Consider the following 16,374-nt stretch of genomic DNA (forward strand, 5'->3'; position numbering starts at 1 on the left):
ACACTAGTCTCTTTAATAGTAGCAGATCATTTGAATCTGAATGCTCTGTGGTAAATTTGAGCAATGTCATTACATGAAGTTTTACCACTAATAGTGAATATTACTGTACATCAGTGGTCGTTGAAAAAGTGATATTATCTATTTCTTTATCTGTACTGTACAGACTGAACTCGAAATGGAAAGCAGCAAAATGGAGAGCAGTGAAGCATACAAGCGTATTCAAGAGTGAAATTGCATGCTGGGTACGACCAATTCATACATGTTGGCAGGTCTGCACTAATATTGAAAGTGTTCCCTGCCTCTCACGCCCCACACCCGACAGATCAGCCCCCACCAATCCACCCACCCGCCTGCTTATTTAATTGCAACAATAGTTTCAATAGCTTTAACTGTTTCATTTATGTAAACAAAAGCTTCTTTTCATTTGTCCTTTATCGTCCATCTCTGTATTGTGCAGTTGATGTCTTGGTTTGGAAATAGTGAATACATTAGGTTAAGGCCCTATGGACATGTTTACAAGGTCAACCTTGGAGCAGCACAAATAGCCCCAATAAATGCAATTGTTTCCTTTACCCTGTCAACACAACAATGTGAAGGGCTATAACCATTTAATCCTTGTACAGGCGTAAGCAGCACTCAATCAATGGGTGGGGGAACAAAGCAATAGCAGCCTCAGGCTTAACCTTTAAAAGACAACCAAAATCAAATTAATTTAACGGTCAAAAGGTCAAAATGTACACAACTATTAGTCCCGGCCCACCTGCTGTAAAATTACAGGGCTGCAAAGACTTGACAGTGACGTGAAAGATCTATTTTTCGCACTCTGTCTGCAGGAAGTGGACTTTTCCCATTTGAGAGATAATTTGGAGACGATAGCGCATCAAACCATGCAATCTCACAGGCTGATAGTTGGGAAATTGAACGGATGAGGAAGCCTAACCCTTATGCATTTTGTATTTGGCCCCTATTCAACTATTGTGGCTGGGAAAAAGGCACTGACGGGGGTAATGTTGGTGTTGCAAAGAGCCTGAGCTCTCTGTCAGACTTGCAAGCTTAAGACTGTAGACTCCCTGCCAAGCATGGTGAGACCCTTTTCTAATGTGCAAGCCTCAACCTTTATAGCGCAAAACAATATGGACTGTGTTGTCTCTAACCGCAAGCAACCATTTTGTCATCTGTGAATTTATGTGACATGTTCATCATACACATCAAACATTGAACATAATTACACAATCACTTCAAAGGTGTGCAATCCGTCTCTCACTGAAGTGATTACAAGGTGTTTCCCATATGCATTCATTGTTTACTTACTTCGCTTTCGCCTGCAAGAAAGGCAAATTCCTAGGCTAAGCAAGACGAAATTATTGCAATGAACAGCACTGAGAAATGATTTCATTTTCTCCGTCTCAAGATGATCACCAACACTCCCGTGCTTGAGGTTGAGTTGGACAAATTCCCTCAAAGCACCCCGGGCAGCATTAAGACTTTGGGCTGGGCAAGAGCCGATGAGTTGTTGGTGATAAGCTTAAGACAGAAAAATGAGATCTCCTCTCATGTTGAAGTTCCTTGCAAACTGTCATGTAATCAGCGAAAAACAAGGCTCCCAGTACTCACCCCATAGACCAGTTCACCCACCATCCCGTTCCACTGTTTGGTCTCAGGGTCTCGGGCTCCATACTTCCCATCCATTACTATAGACAGTTTGTACTTAATTCCAACATGTTTGGCAATCTCAGACGCTAAATCGACGCAGTAGCCTTCATATCTGTCATTCCCCTCCAGATGCATATAATTTTTCTTGTACATCACATAAGGAGCTTCCTGTTGGTTCAAACACACACTGGTTTACTCACCACCTGGCACACATTCTGTTATTTATACACAATTATACATACATGCGCCCATTTGAGCCCATGCACTCACACTCATGCACAGTCTTAGCATATTTTAAGATGCTTTTTTCCACTTCCATGCAGTCATGCTTAAACAGATGATGCCTCGCAAATGCACAAATATGCGCTGATCACAGCAGCGTGATCGCGTGGCCACGCTGCTGTCACCAAGACGTAAAAGCCAGCAGACACCAAGCCCAATAGACCCCACCCTATTTGAGCCCAAGGGTAGACTCCTGCATGGATTGCTGAGATGCGGCTCCGAAGCGACTCAAATAAGATTTCCGAGCCAAACTGAAACATGCTAAAAAATTACTCTAATTTACTGAAGCTATTATCAAGCTGCAATTTATTATAATATGTAGAATACTATTTTATAATATAAAGTACTTTTCAAATCAAGTTTTTCAAAATTATATCAATTAATAAATAATGCTTTTTCGTGGTTGAATGGCCTATTAATAGTCCAAAAATATGCATATTTACGCAAATGTTTAGCATTTTTTGCCTAAATGTATTATTGTCAACGTTAAAAATGGCTAAATAAACTGAAATACAACTATAAGACATTCAAAAGACGCAATAGAGACGTCACTTGGTGTCAGTCGTGTTACTGTAATGTTCGGTGAGACACACAAGCACATGCTTGTATTGCTAGTTTGAATTATCTCACAACAATAATAATAAATCCTGAATCCCTAAACAATATTCCTAATAAAAACCTACGCAAGACTGAAACTCTCCTCTAAACCCCGGATGTCACTTCCTGTCCGCCCCTCAATCAGCTCTCCTAATGAACACATTTAGAGTAACATATGAGCACAAGTCTAATTTTTGTCTTAAATGGCTTATTGAGTCTTATGTCTACTATATTGGGTAATACAAGAGTAAAAGTGACCATACGGGTGTTATTTCATGTCTAGAGGGCTCTAATAATATTAAAACCCGTATTTAGAAGGTCATAAACTGGTTTTCTGTGCTCTAACTATAAAAATATTCACTTTATTAGGAATTAGGAATTCTTACCACGGTTGGGTCTGAAACAGAAATAAATGAGGTATTATGGATTGCTAATTGCTCTTTATATTACTGCTATTTTGTAATTCAGAAACCCATCATTAGTACCAGACCCAATGTAGGATTCTACCCAAGGGTGCAACTCTATGTGTAATCTTAAGGGGGGTAAAAGAATTGGAGTACACACTTATTCCCTGTTTCCACCAAGCGGCATTGCAGGGTTTGGGTCAGTTCAGTACGTTACACATTTCAGTTGTACAAGCAACGAAAAGATCAGACCCATACCATCGCACCTTTCAGGACCCAATCACAAGGGTACACGATGGTGTATGCTTGTGGAGGAAAAGCGCCATTTCAAAGACTCATGTAGGATAACATGAACAATCATTTTTTTGTTTGAGGTTTTTTTTGGTGTCCAAATGATGTGCTATGTGTGCCATACCAGTAGTTGGCAATGTCATTTTTTAAATAAACATTAAACACATGTTCAGGTATGGTCCATCACCAACTTTGATTAACTTTTTTCAGCACTTTCCAAACTACTCAATTGTTATATGCTATCTGTTAAAACAAATGCTATGCAAAGGACCCCTTGCTGTGGGAGAGAACAGTGGGAGGTATAGGGGGCATAAAGGGCTGGGAGTCCTTGGAAAGGCAAGGTCAGCACAGTGGCGGGTGAGGATGGGAATGGGGATGGGTTTCACAAGTAAATGCTAGTGACAGGAGAGAGATCAGAGTGCCCAATCTTATTTCAACATATTCAAGCTCATTGCACTGGTGCGCAATGTTCCATTCCAAATGAAATCAAAACAAAAGTCAAGAAAATAACATAAAATGAGCTGGAGCTATCCAAAAAAAATGCAAAACTACTTCCCTGTAAGAAGGAATTAGAGCAGGAGCGTGCTACTTTTTCATCTCCTTTTCAGAATGCTGCTGCAGCTTATCTTTTCTCTACCTGAGCTCATCATCATTAACAAACAATAGGAGTGCTCAGGAGAGCGGGCATCGTCATTACAGCCGCACGCAATTAGAGTGCAAGTGGGAAAGCAATGGTTTGTTTGTTCTGTGCTGAATGCATCCCCTCAACTTAGATCTGTCAAGCGTTTTACCTCCGGTCTGTATTTTTCACCTAGATTTGTTAAATAGATCCTCCTACTGAGTGACTTGATACTGAATCAATCTTTTGCACTTTCACCACTTTTTCCATGTTGTTTTTTGGTGATCCAATACTGTTATAATAATTTGTCGTCAGTTACCAGAATCCTTTTTCTTCGAGTGCTGACTGCATGTTCAACACAGAACAAATGGAGGAGCAATATAAGGGAATAACAACAAGGAAGAATACCACAACTTCTTATCCTTCCATCAATACTTATTTAGCTTTTCCCAGCTTGATAAAACCCACTGCATTGTCATCCTCAAGTCATTCTTCGGCCAGTCGATCCCAAGTGTCATTGAACATTTACTTGATGAGGACAGACAGGTCTACTTACGTATGTAACGGATGGAGTCAACCATTATAATTCATACCATTATTGTGATGTCACTGCTACGACAGGCCACTGAAGTATGGAAAATCAAAATGCTTTGACACCCACACGGATACAGTTGAAACACTCTCCCCGTCACGCGGGTCGACTGTTTCAACGTGTAGTGAGTGGATGGAAAGCAACACAAAAAAGATGTGGTTCTACCCGCCCAGGACAGAATGTATCACTCATTGGCAATCGACACCATGACCTTGAGTGGCAGAATACGTGAAACATTTCAAACTATTTGGAAAGTGTACCATAATAGTAGTGACCACAATCGTTCGGTTTTCCACTGAGGAGTCGTTGGTGACCTGCGGGTCCATAATATTTACAAATCGTGTGAACTCGTTCCAGTACCCGATCTGCAAAGAGAGAACAGTGGTTAGTGCCGCGATGGCAGACAAGACACCGGTCCATTATACCTAACTGAAAAAAGAAGAAAATACAGACTTTCTTGAGTGTGTCTGTTAGAATTTTTGCTGATAAAGGGCCTGATTCATAATCCCTATTTAAGCCTGTGTTTGCATTACATGGTTCCAGTTACACAATTCCCATTTTTTGCTCCCAAGTGGCGCTGGAGTCAGATATCTTCAGATCGAAACCAGGGCTCTTCCAAATGTGGACACAAATCTGATATCATCAGATGTCTGGCAATAACAGACAGATCAAATCGACTTTGCGGTAATTGATGATATATATATACACACACACACACACACACACACACACACACACACACACACACACACACACACACACATAAGTGCACAAACAAAACGAATAAGGTAGTGAGCAAAACTGCAACGGTAAATCTAAACATATGGTCTAGAGGTGCTATGGAGTAATGCTAAAGTCCAGTATTTAAATATATAAAGTTTCTGCTTGCATGTTTTTATTTTAGAGATATCAATATTTAATACGTATTTATTTTACACCATCACCATTTATAATCAATGTGTCATATGTGTTCATAACTTTAGTGTGACCCCTGGAGGACCTCATAAAAATGGAAGTGGCCCCTATTAGGAAAAAAGTAGCCCACCCCTGGTTCAGGGCATAGTGACCATAGTTAGCTCTTTGAAACAACACTACATTTCCCAGAAGGCTGCTGCATACAACATAATACAAAACAAATGAGGATAATTATTACGAAAGTGTGAGTGGTGCAGTTACTGTACAGTTCACTGTACTCTCAATATTCAAACACTAATTATCAGCTACATAAAAATATACGGTTTATTTTGAAATGATTCGGTTTCAACCTGTGCTGCATTTGAATTGCTCCTCTGCAGTAGATGAGAATATAACAGACAACTTCAGTCCCTCCCACCTTCAGCCTCCCAGGTTTTGTGGTAAATTATTGATATTCAGGCCTGTGAACTGCATACATGCTTAATAATTTAGCATATAATTCCACTGGCTCCACGGTTTCTTGTGCACGGCCCTGCCATGGCGGTTACTCTGCATTCTGCCGTACAGATGCTTAACTCAAACCAATGTCAAGTGTTTGTTTGCCCATCTGAAATAATGGCTGCTTTGGCTCGTGATGAAACGCCTTGCATCTGTTGCTGCCAATATTCTAACTGTTGCTGGCTCGGATTTTCTTATTCACATCTGGGCAGCATCCCCCCTCCCCCGCAGATCTTTGAATATTTGGGACAAGCAGGTGTTAAAAAGGTTTCACACAGTGAGCGGAGGCGCTACAACGGGGCAAAGTTTTTCAAATGCTGTCGGGAAAGTATTGTAAACTGTTAGAAAGCTCTAAATGTTTATTCTGTCCTGTCTACATGGTTGTGGAATGAGACTTGTGTCATGGGGCACTGCTCTAAAGGCAAAGTCCTGATTTCACCCTGAGTGGCTGGGACAGATATGGGCCCCATACATCACTGCTGACAGTCACAGCTTGGAAGCCTCCTCCTTTAACTGCCACTGGGTTGACTCTGGCTCCCGTTCCTGACAAACTGCTGCCCAGCTTGTCTCATATCCCCTCGCTGCCTCACACTCACCCTCTGACCTCCTTTTTTTCCCCTCGCCCTTATCCCTGCTTTTGGCTGTCTTTTTGGCTGGGGGGTGGGCGGGTTAGCGTGATGCTAATTGAAGTGTGAGTCTTATAAGCCTCGAAGGCAGACGCCATAATCACGTGTCGTATCAGACTCAATCACACTCCTATCTAGCTAACGAGAAAATCACAGCTGTCCCTTGGAACTGAGTGAGGTTATGAAATAAAGCCAGAGGTCATTATGTGTTGTAATGTGAATGTACCACTGGGAATTACAGTACCATTTTGAAGAGGAGCCAGAGAAGTTCTTGGATCTCTTTTACAGTAATTGGTTATTTGAATGGTAATTACTGCCAGAACAGGGCCAGAAATCATACCTGCACGATCCCAAGGCATGGGAATAGTCTTACATCTTTCATGATGGGACACTTTTAGCAGTCCGATCACAGGCTGTGCGTGATTTGTGTGCCTTCTAATACTCGCCGGAGCTCAGCAGAGCTGCTACCTAATCGAGGTAGACAACGGCAGCCTGCTGCTCCCCTTACGGCCCTGCTAGCCCTCAGCCATTCAATAAATGGGGGTATAGCGGCTTATTTGAAAATGTCACACAGTCATTCATGGGAGCGTTTCAGCATGCTCAAACATGTGGTCAACATTTGCAGAGTATAATAAAAGTTGCAAGTTGGCCAATTCTCACAGCAACCAAGCCTTGATGTCTGCAACCGTTTAGTTGCAAAATAATTAAGAATGGATTATTTGATTGACTGGTTATTGACGCAAATGAGGCAAATTGCGTGCACTAATTGGCTGCGACCAGCAGAGGCGCTGTTGATTCAGTCTAAACTAGTTTGCGGCTCGAAGAAGAGAACCATGAGTTAGGGCTTACTTGAACACAAACCTCTAAGCCAGGGCTTTTTCAAAGTGTCGCGCAGTGAGCCTCCCCTCAGAGAACATACGTTTTCTGTTTCCCCCATTCGTTTATTCTCTCACTGTAGAAACTAAAAATCTATACATTTTGTCTTTAAACATGAATACAGTCAACTTAGCAGGTTTGAAAAAATGCATTTCTTCATTTTTCTCAAGCTGCTGTGCCTCCCCTGATGTTGTCTGGCCTACCTTACGCTTTGAAACCCGTTGTTCTAGGCAGCATTGGTGTGCTGAATACACCGCAATGGTATGCAACAGGAGTTCAGAACATTCAGAGAGATTATCCCAACCTCAATTACAACCCTACACACTTTATTCTTGAAACAAAGACATCTATGTGAAAAAACAAACTTGTATTAGCATTTATGCTAAAATAGAAATAATCTAATATAGAGCACTCCCGCATTAAGTAATCAATACTTTGCAAGCAGTGCAACCGTGCTAATTTTCCTCATAGAAGAAAATACAGACATTAAGTCTTGCGTCCATCTCTTGTTTGGCAGCTTTCTGCTTTTCCCATTTATCTGATGAACGTCTTTACTGTTCTTACCTTCCTCGGCCCGCCTATTTTCATCTCGTACACATCTATGGTGTAGTTGGTCCGGCGGCCGTAGTTGTCAAACTGGATGTTGCCAGTCATCCCCTGCACTTGGACCTGTCATGTGACACACACACACAGAGTGGCGCAACATAGACCACTTTGCATATACAGGGTATATATACATAGCTGGTATTGAGGTGCTCGTGTCCTTAGTGCTCCTGGAGTGTGGACATAGTCTGCTAATCAAATGATGAACTGGATTCATTTTAATAAAAGATGTAGTTTTATGGTAATGAGGGTCTGAATTTGAGTGAGCTCTGCGCAAAGATATCTGGAGGCAGCGGGAGCAGAACAGCTCCACACTCGCTTCCCTTCTCTCTGTCACTTTCCATCTTTATCTCGCTCTCGCTCACTATCTCTGCTTCACTTCTTCCAGTCTTTTTCTCCACTTATTCGCTTGCCTCACTCTCACTCCATCCCCCTCCTCTTCTTGCCCTTCCTCCCCTACCGTTTTGAGAGCTCTCTCGATATCGATGCCTTGGCTCCAAGGTACAGCGGGATTGGCAAGGCAGTCTCCAGCACTGCCACGGCGGGAGACGTCTACGCGTTGGCGACGCAGGTACCTGAAGGCCTCAGCTATCACCAAGATAGCATCATGGGTCAGCGCTGAAGTGTACTGTAAATGAAGCAAAAAAATAGCAAAACTGCATTACTGCGTTTGTATTTCATGTCTGGATGGCCTTTTCACACAACTGAAATAGCAGCATAGAAAACAGCTGTGGTAATCACTTTGACTCAGAAGGTAGAAAAGCTAAAATTCTTTGGACTCTGCTTCCCAGTGCCGCTCTCAGGCGGCTTCAAACTAAAGGAATTGGCACTTGATGGAAGAAAGAGGAATCAGAGCAGCATGATACAGCTGGCCTCTTTGGCTTTTACTCATCTCTATTCAGGATTTGGTGAAAACTTTTCTTCTTTCGAAAGAGCCTTTAGTGGGATTAATACAAAAAAGTAATGACCTGTATTTAGTAGAAAACGGATGCATTTTTATATATTATTTTGGTGACCTGAGGTACAACAGTACTCTCAAGTCGAGCTCCCCTGAGGCCGTACAATTTGGAATTTAAACAAACCATTCTGGAAATAAACAGCTCAGTGAAGTTGTATAAATCTTTGAGCAGAAAAATGTCAATTAATGATAATCAACCCTGCAGCTGCCTTCTTGGCTAGGTCTCTCTTGCAACAGAGACCTTTCATTTGGTAAAAGTCATAACTCTATTCTAGATCTTATATTTACAAACCAACTCTCTAAGCATAGCATATCTGGAGTAATTAACACCTCTGTTTCAGACCATTCACTCCAATATGTCATCAGGAAAAGTGTTCAAGAACCTAGGTGTCATAAAAATAATCACACAACAAAACTACGAAGTCGAAATTACTAGTTTAATGCTGAAGTTGGTGGTAATGATTGGAGTAACGAGATGTCGGTGTCAAACCCTGACCACGTCTTTGCTGATTTTCATAGCAAAATGGAGGCAATACGTGAAAAATATACTACTACTTGTAAACTGTATATCAGACAAAACAAAGTAACATGGGGTTAATTTTGAAATCCTGCAGCTCTTAAAGAAGAAAGCCTTCTCTTTGAAGGTATACAGATGGTCAAAAACATCTGAGAATAATCTTAATTTGAACCAGTTCACAAACAAATGTACTACTGAGTTACGCAAAGCCAAAGAGCTCTATTTTCAAAGCCAAATCAATCTCGCTGCTTCCAATCCAAAAACTTTATGGCAAACCATTAAATCCTTAACTGGTGAAACTAATTTGAAAAATAATAATAATTTACAAATCTCCATAAACGTTCCTGTTCTCACTGATCACAAAAAAATCTCTTCATTCCTTTAATGAGTTCTCCTTTTCTGAGATCTCACAGAGTGCTTTATCAAACATTTTGAGCTCCCTAAAATACTGTATCTCATGCCTGTGATGTAAACAATCTAAACATGCATTTTCTGAAAACCCACGCTAGTACTATCATACCAACTTTCCATCACTTAGAATCTGTGCATTAGACAATCTAAGTTTCCTATTTGGAAAACTGAATCAAATTCATGAATCGGATGATCCTCCTAATGTCTCCAATTATCGACCAATCTGAATTCTCCCAGTAGTTTTTAAGCTACTTGAAAAAACATATAATAAACTAATCCAGTACCTTGAAGACAATAAACTGCTCAGTGACTGTCAGCATGGTTTTAGACTGTTCCGATCAACCATGTCAGCATTGCTTTTATTCACTGAACAGATACGTGCTGCACTAAATAAAGGATATATCACTGAAGCTGCATTCACAGACTTCCAAAAAGCCTTTGATACAGTTAATCATAGTATTTTATTTTAACAAGCTCATATCTTTTAATCTGTCTTCTGCTATTGACATGTTTTTGTCATATCTAACTGACAGATCCCAGATTGTAATGATTGGTACAACAATATCACAGGCATTAGACAGTTCTATAGGGGTCCTCCAGGGGAGTACTTTGGGACCTTTACTCTTCCTGATTCCATTAACGACCTTCTCCATAAACTTACTTACTCAGACTCTGTTATACGCTGATGATCCTGTACTTTTTGTGTCTGGCGGAAGTACAGACGCAATTAACAACAAACTAAATACAGATCTTCAGCACTCACATCAATGGTTGCAAGATAATCACTTAGCTATCAATATTTTTAATAACAGGATGCACATACTTTTATTAATCTAGAAAGCATGCATCCATATCCCATCCCATCATTTTTTCAAATCAACAACTGTCCACTGTATTCACTTGCAAACACTTAGGAGCATGCTCAAAATCTCTTTAAAAAGCTGAAACAAAAGTTATATGTTTATGGCAAAATTAGGTTGAATCAGTCTTTACTTGTCTGAAATACAACTTAATGCTCTAACATTGTCCACTTTGTCATATTGTTTGCCTGTCTGGTTGCTCACAACAAATGAAATCCTGGAGCCAATAGCCAGACTCTACACCAGGACTTAAATGATCCACAACAGACTTCCTGGTTGGACGTACCACTGTTCTGCTCTGTCACTGTCTAGTCTGTTAACATTTCAAAATTAGATCATAAACACTGGCATTAAATTGTACTTTGAAATCCTGAACAGTAACACTTCTGGAGTAATCAGTGCCTTGGTACCGAAACTCAGAACAAGGGCTAACTGTACCACCAGATCGGTAACCAATGGACTCTTGCCATTACCAGTTTTTAAAAACTCTTATGGACTGAGATGTATGTTTTTACAAAAGCTTGGAATGAGATTCCACAGCACCTAAAGACTATTCCAACTCTGAGACATTTTGAAAAGTCCCATGCCCACCATCTGATGCACAGCTACTGCTGCACTCATTGCGATGTTTTAGTAGACTCCTGTTGGCTGCTTTTTGCAATTTCTGTATGTCTGGGTTGCCTGTGTTTGTCTTATGCTGCTGTGTGGTAGTGATGTATCTGTTTATGTTCGGCAGAGCAGGAACCTGCTGAAAAACCAGCATATACGGTATGCTGGGTCAGGCTTGATTGTTTTTAATATTTTCCTGTTTAAAATTGAAATAAATAAATAAAAATAAATCTCAATGAGTCACATCCTGGATTAATAAAAGACAGATAAATAAAAACCATGCAAGACATGTGCATACTCCGGTTGCTTGTTCTTTGTGTTTTTGTGTTGTTGTATTTTTTTTTTTTTTTTTTTGCCAAAATAAGAAGCAGCCAAAACAAAGGGTGTTAGAAAAAAAAAGAATATAGACAGGAGCTTACACAAAGTAAGCTGACTCACATTGAAAGCAGGGAGGCTCTTGTCATTTAAGGTACAAAATTTGTTAAAATATGAGAATTCGCTTAAGTTAAAGGGATAGTTCAGATTTGTTGTTTGACATCCCATCAGTGTAGTGCACCAAAAATGACTTTTCACTTACGTCGTCCCGTGAGCACAGTTCTGGTCAGTTTTTGGTGTGGATGGGGTCACAAACGTAAAGCGTTTTGCTTCTCAAAACAATATGCGTTCCAAAGAGTGTACATTTGCATCACAAACCCGTGAAGTCAGACCTCACAATAGCTCTGTTATTTGTATCGCTGCCTGCCCACTGTTGCACATCTTTCTGTCACCTGTTTGACAATGTTTACTACGAAACAAGTGATGGCGACATTCTTTTTAGCACAAAACCAAAGGGATACCTAGAGGGGATACCTGCTGTACTAGGGATACCCCCCAGTACAGCTGCACATTTTGGAGTGGCCTTTTATTGTGGCCAACCCAAGACACACCTGTGCAATAATCATGCTGTCTAATCCTACAACATTCTTTGAGATCATGTAAGTGTCTCTCGAGTCTCAGGTGATGAAACTGGAAGACTGCTGGTTTGGCTCCGAAATCTGTCAAATCTTTCAAAATATTCTTGAGCAAAACTCGGAGCCTCCAGTTGCTCATGATGCTGATTGAGATATATTAAAAAAGGATTTGAGTTCCCTGAAGTTATGAGTACTATATAAATGGAGCACGTTCATCTAAGCAATTCAATTAGGCAGATTTGATCAGAACTTTTCTTGTGGACATAATCGCTTTCAAAACTTTTAGTGCATAATTAGCATGAGCTTGCTGCATCCATATGGGATTTTATCTCACATGCACTTCCCCTTTAACTTAGCCTGACCTTTTCACCAGCAAAGGCTTGGCCAACTTGTTTTTTTTTTGTTGTTTTTTTGGACCACTGCAGCATGACCAAATCTAATTAAATGACATTCAAAATCCATTTCTTTCTTGATCATTGTTTAATTAGATGTAAATTGGAGCTAAGATATAACCTTGCCTTGCACTGCGTATCGATATATTGATTGTTGGGGAGGGATGCAAACTTGGAGGAAGTAAAGAGTGGGAGGAAGACAGAATGACAAAGGCAAACAGGGGATGAGGACAAGAGGGGGAAGCGATGGAGATAACTTCAGAGAGAACGATCGTCTTACTTTGCATGCACAGTGAAAGGCCTTGCAATCAAAGTACCTTCAGAGGAGCGTTCCGGGCTTCTGGGAATTCTCTTTCATCTAGCCGCTCCCAGCGCTGCATAAACTGCTGCACAATGGGGTTCTCGGGGTTGACTATCTGAAACCCTGAAATGTTGGCTCCTCCGGCAAAGACTTTGTCCAAACTCACATTAGAAAATCCCTGAGACGAGACAGAGGGGAAATGGGGTTAGAGAAAACTTGTGTAACTTGCATTTCTTTGAGGTTTTTTAATAAGGCCTGAGGCGAAACACTACAAAAATATTAGCTGTATTTTGGCAGTAAGCAATGTGCATTTTATTAAGAACCGCATGCTGCAGGCTGAGTGAAAGCAACATGTGTTTGCTATTACACTGAAGCAAATGTTTCTCTTTAAAGTTTGTGGTGCAACCTAAAGTCAGATAAACAACCTTCCAATAAACACTTAAGTTAATGGAATTTGTCAGATGTTGAATATTTTTAATTGAATTTCTTTGCTTAATTTGCTTCTAATGCAGCTCAAGAAACCTTCTTCAAATCTGATTTGTCGTCCTGTGGCCATAACATCAATGTACTGTTTCATAGTCAAAATGATGGGTTTCATTCAAGCATGTTCTTTTCCCTGAGTTAGTGGGCTGCAGGCAAATGGCTGTCCTCCACAGGCAATTGACAGTGTTTACTGGTAGTTTCTATAGCCTACAGGGCTTTTATTTCTATTGCACATTCACATTTATGAGGACTTGCACAAAGTTGTCTTACGGTCAGACTGCTATTGATACGCCACTGCAAACCAAGCGTCTGCCCTCTTAATGTAAAAGTCTAATTAGTTTTGTGTGGATCATGGTTCTATCTCCTGGAGCGTCTCAATTACTACTTACAAGGTTAGACAGAATGTAGTGGTAGCCACGACTGTTCTTCCCCAGGGCCACCACCTATGGGGAAAAAACATCAGTACAGTCAGCCATCCATAAAGCTTAATATAAGCAGCGACACAAATATATGTAAATTAAGTAGCATCCGGTGCACAATATGCCACTCAAGTTGAATGCTGCCCGCGGAAGAACAAAACAGAAGTAGCAGGAAGTATTAATTGAGGTGGTTCTGATAACGAAAGAGAATCATGCAAAACATCCTCGAATGTTCGGCTCACTTTGATGTCATTGTGCTGGAGTCACTGTCGGACAGAAAGGAGAAATAAAAGGGGAGGAAAAAATGACATTTTTAAAGCAATTTACAGTGAGACAGTGAAATGTACCGTGGATGTCGCTCTGCTTTGAAAATATCACACCTTTGCAGCATAAAAGCGCGTTTCAACCCACGCAGCCTGTCTGAAAATAGTAAGTGCTGTTCTAAGCCCTTCCATCACCATGCTCCCAATCATGCTGCTTTTATCCTACATTTTCCTCCTACAGTTGATTGTTTTGTTGATCAGTCCAACAGTGAAACTTCATGTGGCCCTGACACTATTTGCATAACATGCTGGGCAAAGTATGGTCTTATGTGAGCTCTAATTCTGGAACATACAATTTACTGTGCATGACTGGTGGAAACATGACAGCTACCGTATGTCTGTTTTAGTCCGCAAACACAGCAACACAAGTTTACAGCAAAATAAGCGAGTTTGCTTTTTCTGTCTTTGTCTTTAACAGTACAACAGTAGAAACAAATAGCTTACTGTGTTACACATACAGAAACTGAAAATAATAACACAAAGTTGCATTTTGCTATGCGGGAAGACTTTCTACCAATGTTTTGTCCGTTTATGAGATCAAAGTTACTGTCGGACCTGAGAGAGAGCCTTCTGGCTTACAAGCTCTCTTCTAGTTGATCCCAAAGGTGTTTGATGGACTTGAGGTCCGGGCTCTCAAATTCTTCCACACCAAACACATCCAAGCAGGCCTTTATGGACCTTTCCCTGTGCACTCGGGAACTGGAAAAGTGTTCTTGTGGTAACGGTCCCCATAATATTGAAAGCAGAATTAAGATTTTAAGGGGTCTTGACCTTTCCTTCTCCTTGACTTATTAATTAACTTGTACAGTACAGCGGAACCTTGGTTAGCGTCATCAAGCATTTGCAGAAGGTTATTGCAAATCCAATTAATCCGTTCCTAAAAATGTTAATGCAAAACACTGTTTTTTAAATAGTTTCACAATTGTAGTTTTACATGCAGAAAACAATTAAAAATGTATATAAATGATGAACGAAAGGGATAAATTAATATTTTAGCATCACTTTCACATTGATTGAAGACTTGTTGTTGACAAAGACAACTATGAGGCAGCAAGACCCACACGGACACCACCTTTGTGTTTTGCCATGACTTATTTCTTGAATTCAATAGTGTTTCTCATCTTCTTTATCAGATGCTGGCACTTGCAACTTTCTTTGGCTCCATTGTGGGTTAGTTTGTAGCCATGATCAATACAAAAAGCGGAGACCTGTGGCGTAACTGTGTTAGTTAGCAAAGAACTCAACCACGGATGATGTCATAGACGAGCGACGGAGCTGGGGGACATGACTTCCGGTTCCGGTTTCCATACTAACAAGCTGCTAACACGGACGTTTTGTGACAAAAACACGTTACGAACACAGCTGGACTCGAGCAATGTATTAATAATACAACAAGACGCGCGCCACACTGTACGCTAACCAGGACGTATGCTATCCGAAGTTCCACTGTACTGTGCAACAGTCTTAGCCCATCATTAGATTTGTTGTCTTAGCAATACTTTAATGACCACATATAACTAGAATGTTAGTGGAGCGCAGGATGAGTTGAACAAGATTTAACAAAAAACAACTGAGTGTATTCTGTATGCTTTCTGGTTCACTACCCAGTTTTGGTGGAAATTGGTTTTGTGTTTTTAGTGTACAGTAATCCCTCATTTATTGTGGTTAATTGGTTCCAGATCCGACAGTGATAAGTGATCATGAAGCAGTCACTTACAATGTCCGCTGTCTCTGGGACACTGACTGATGGGATGGCTGTATCTTTCAGCACAAGACTTATGCTCCCATGTTGAGTTGGTAAATTCAATTCAAACTGACAGCCGATGCAGCAACTGCATTCGCTTTCGTTGCCTCTTGGTAGCAGTGATGTGCGGATCGATACGGAAATATTGATACCTCCAATACCAGATCTTTAGGCTCTAAAATCAAAATATTGATTCTTTGATACGTCAGTCATTTGAGGTAATGTGTATTCTTAACAGGAACACTGGATAATAACTAAATTACTGAGACCTTGTCTAAATGATATGCAGTTTTTTTTTTATATATGAATAAATACCTCTGATGTCATATATTCTTTATTTTATGAGCTATGCTATTACTTGGAATACACTACTTTTTAAAATGTATCCGACATGTTTATGCAGCATGTTTTGTTAGCTGCCTCATGCTAGCTGTTTTTCTCTCTTTGGAAC

At 40.5% G+C, this 16,374-nt stretch overlaps 1 protein-coding gene and 1 long non-coding RNA gene across 8 annotated transcripts in view; one reads left to right on the forward strand and one right to left on the reverse strand.

Annotated features, from left to right (window-relative positions):
* gria3b (glutamate receptor, ionotropic, AMPA 3b) overlaps positions 1–16,374 on the reverse strand; it is a 116,667-nt gene that overhangs the window by 29,959 nt on the left and 70,334 nt on the right. For 6 of the 7 annotated variants that reach the window (XR_008572874.1, XR_008572875.1, XM_054791860.1 and 3 more), the window contains exons 5-10: positions 13,827–13,880; positions 12,971–13,132; positions 8,417–8,584; positions 7,918–8,022; positions 4,699–4,803; positions 1,615–1,821 (exon numbers count right to left, since the gene is read on the reverse strand). Coding sequence is in view for 5 of the 7 variants with exons in the window: in XM_054791860.1 (XP_054647835.1) it covers positions 1,615–1,821; positions 4,699–4,803; positions 7,918–8,022; positions 8,417–8,584; positions 12,971–13,132; positions 13,827–13,880 (801 nt within the window). In the remaining 2 variants the exon portion in view is untranslated. The remainder of the gene's footprint in view (positions 1–1,614; positions 1,822–4,698; positions 4,804–7,917; positions 8,023–8,416; positions 8,585–12,970; positions 13,133–13,826; positions 13,881–16,374) is intronic. The other variant, XM_054791861.1, reaches the window with a different exon arrangement.
* LOC129189787 (uncharacterized) overlaps positions 1–16,374 on the forward strand; it is a 60,165-nt gene that overhangs the window by 20,663 nt on the left and 23,128 nt on the right. The gene's annotated exons all lie outside the window — the stretch shown is intronic.

The sequence above is a fragment of the Dunckerocampus dactyliophorus genome, chromosome 11, assembly GCF_027744805.1.
Source record: "Dunckerocampus dactyliophorus isolate RoL2022-P2 chromosome 11, RoL_Ddac_1.1, whole genome shotgun sequence".
NCBI classification, from domain to species: domain Eukaryota; kingdom Metazoa; phylum Chordata; class Actinopteri; order Syngnathiformes; family Syngnathidae; genus Dunckerocampus; species Dunckerocampus dactyliophorus.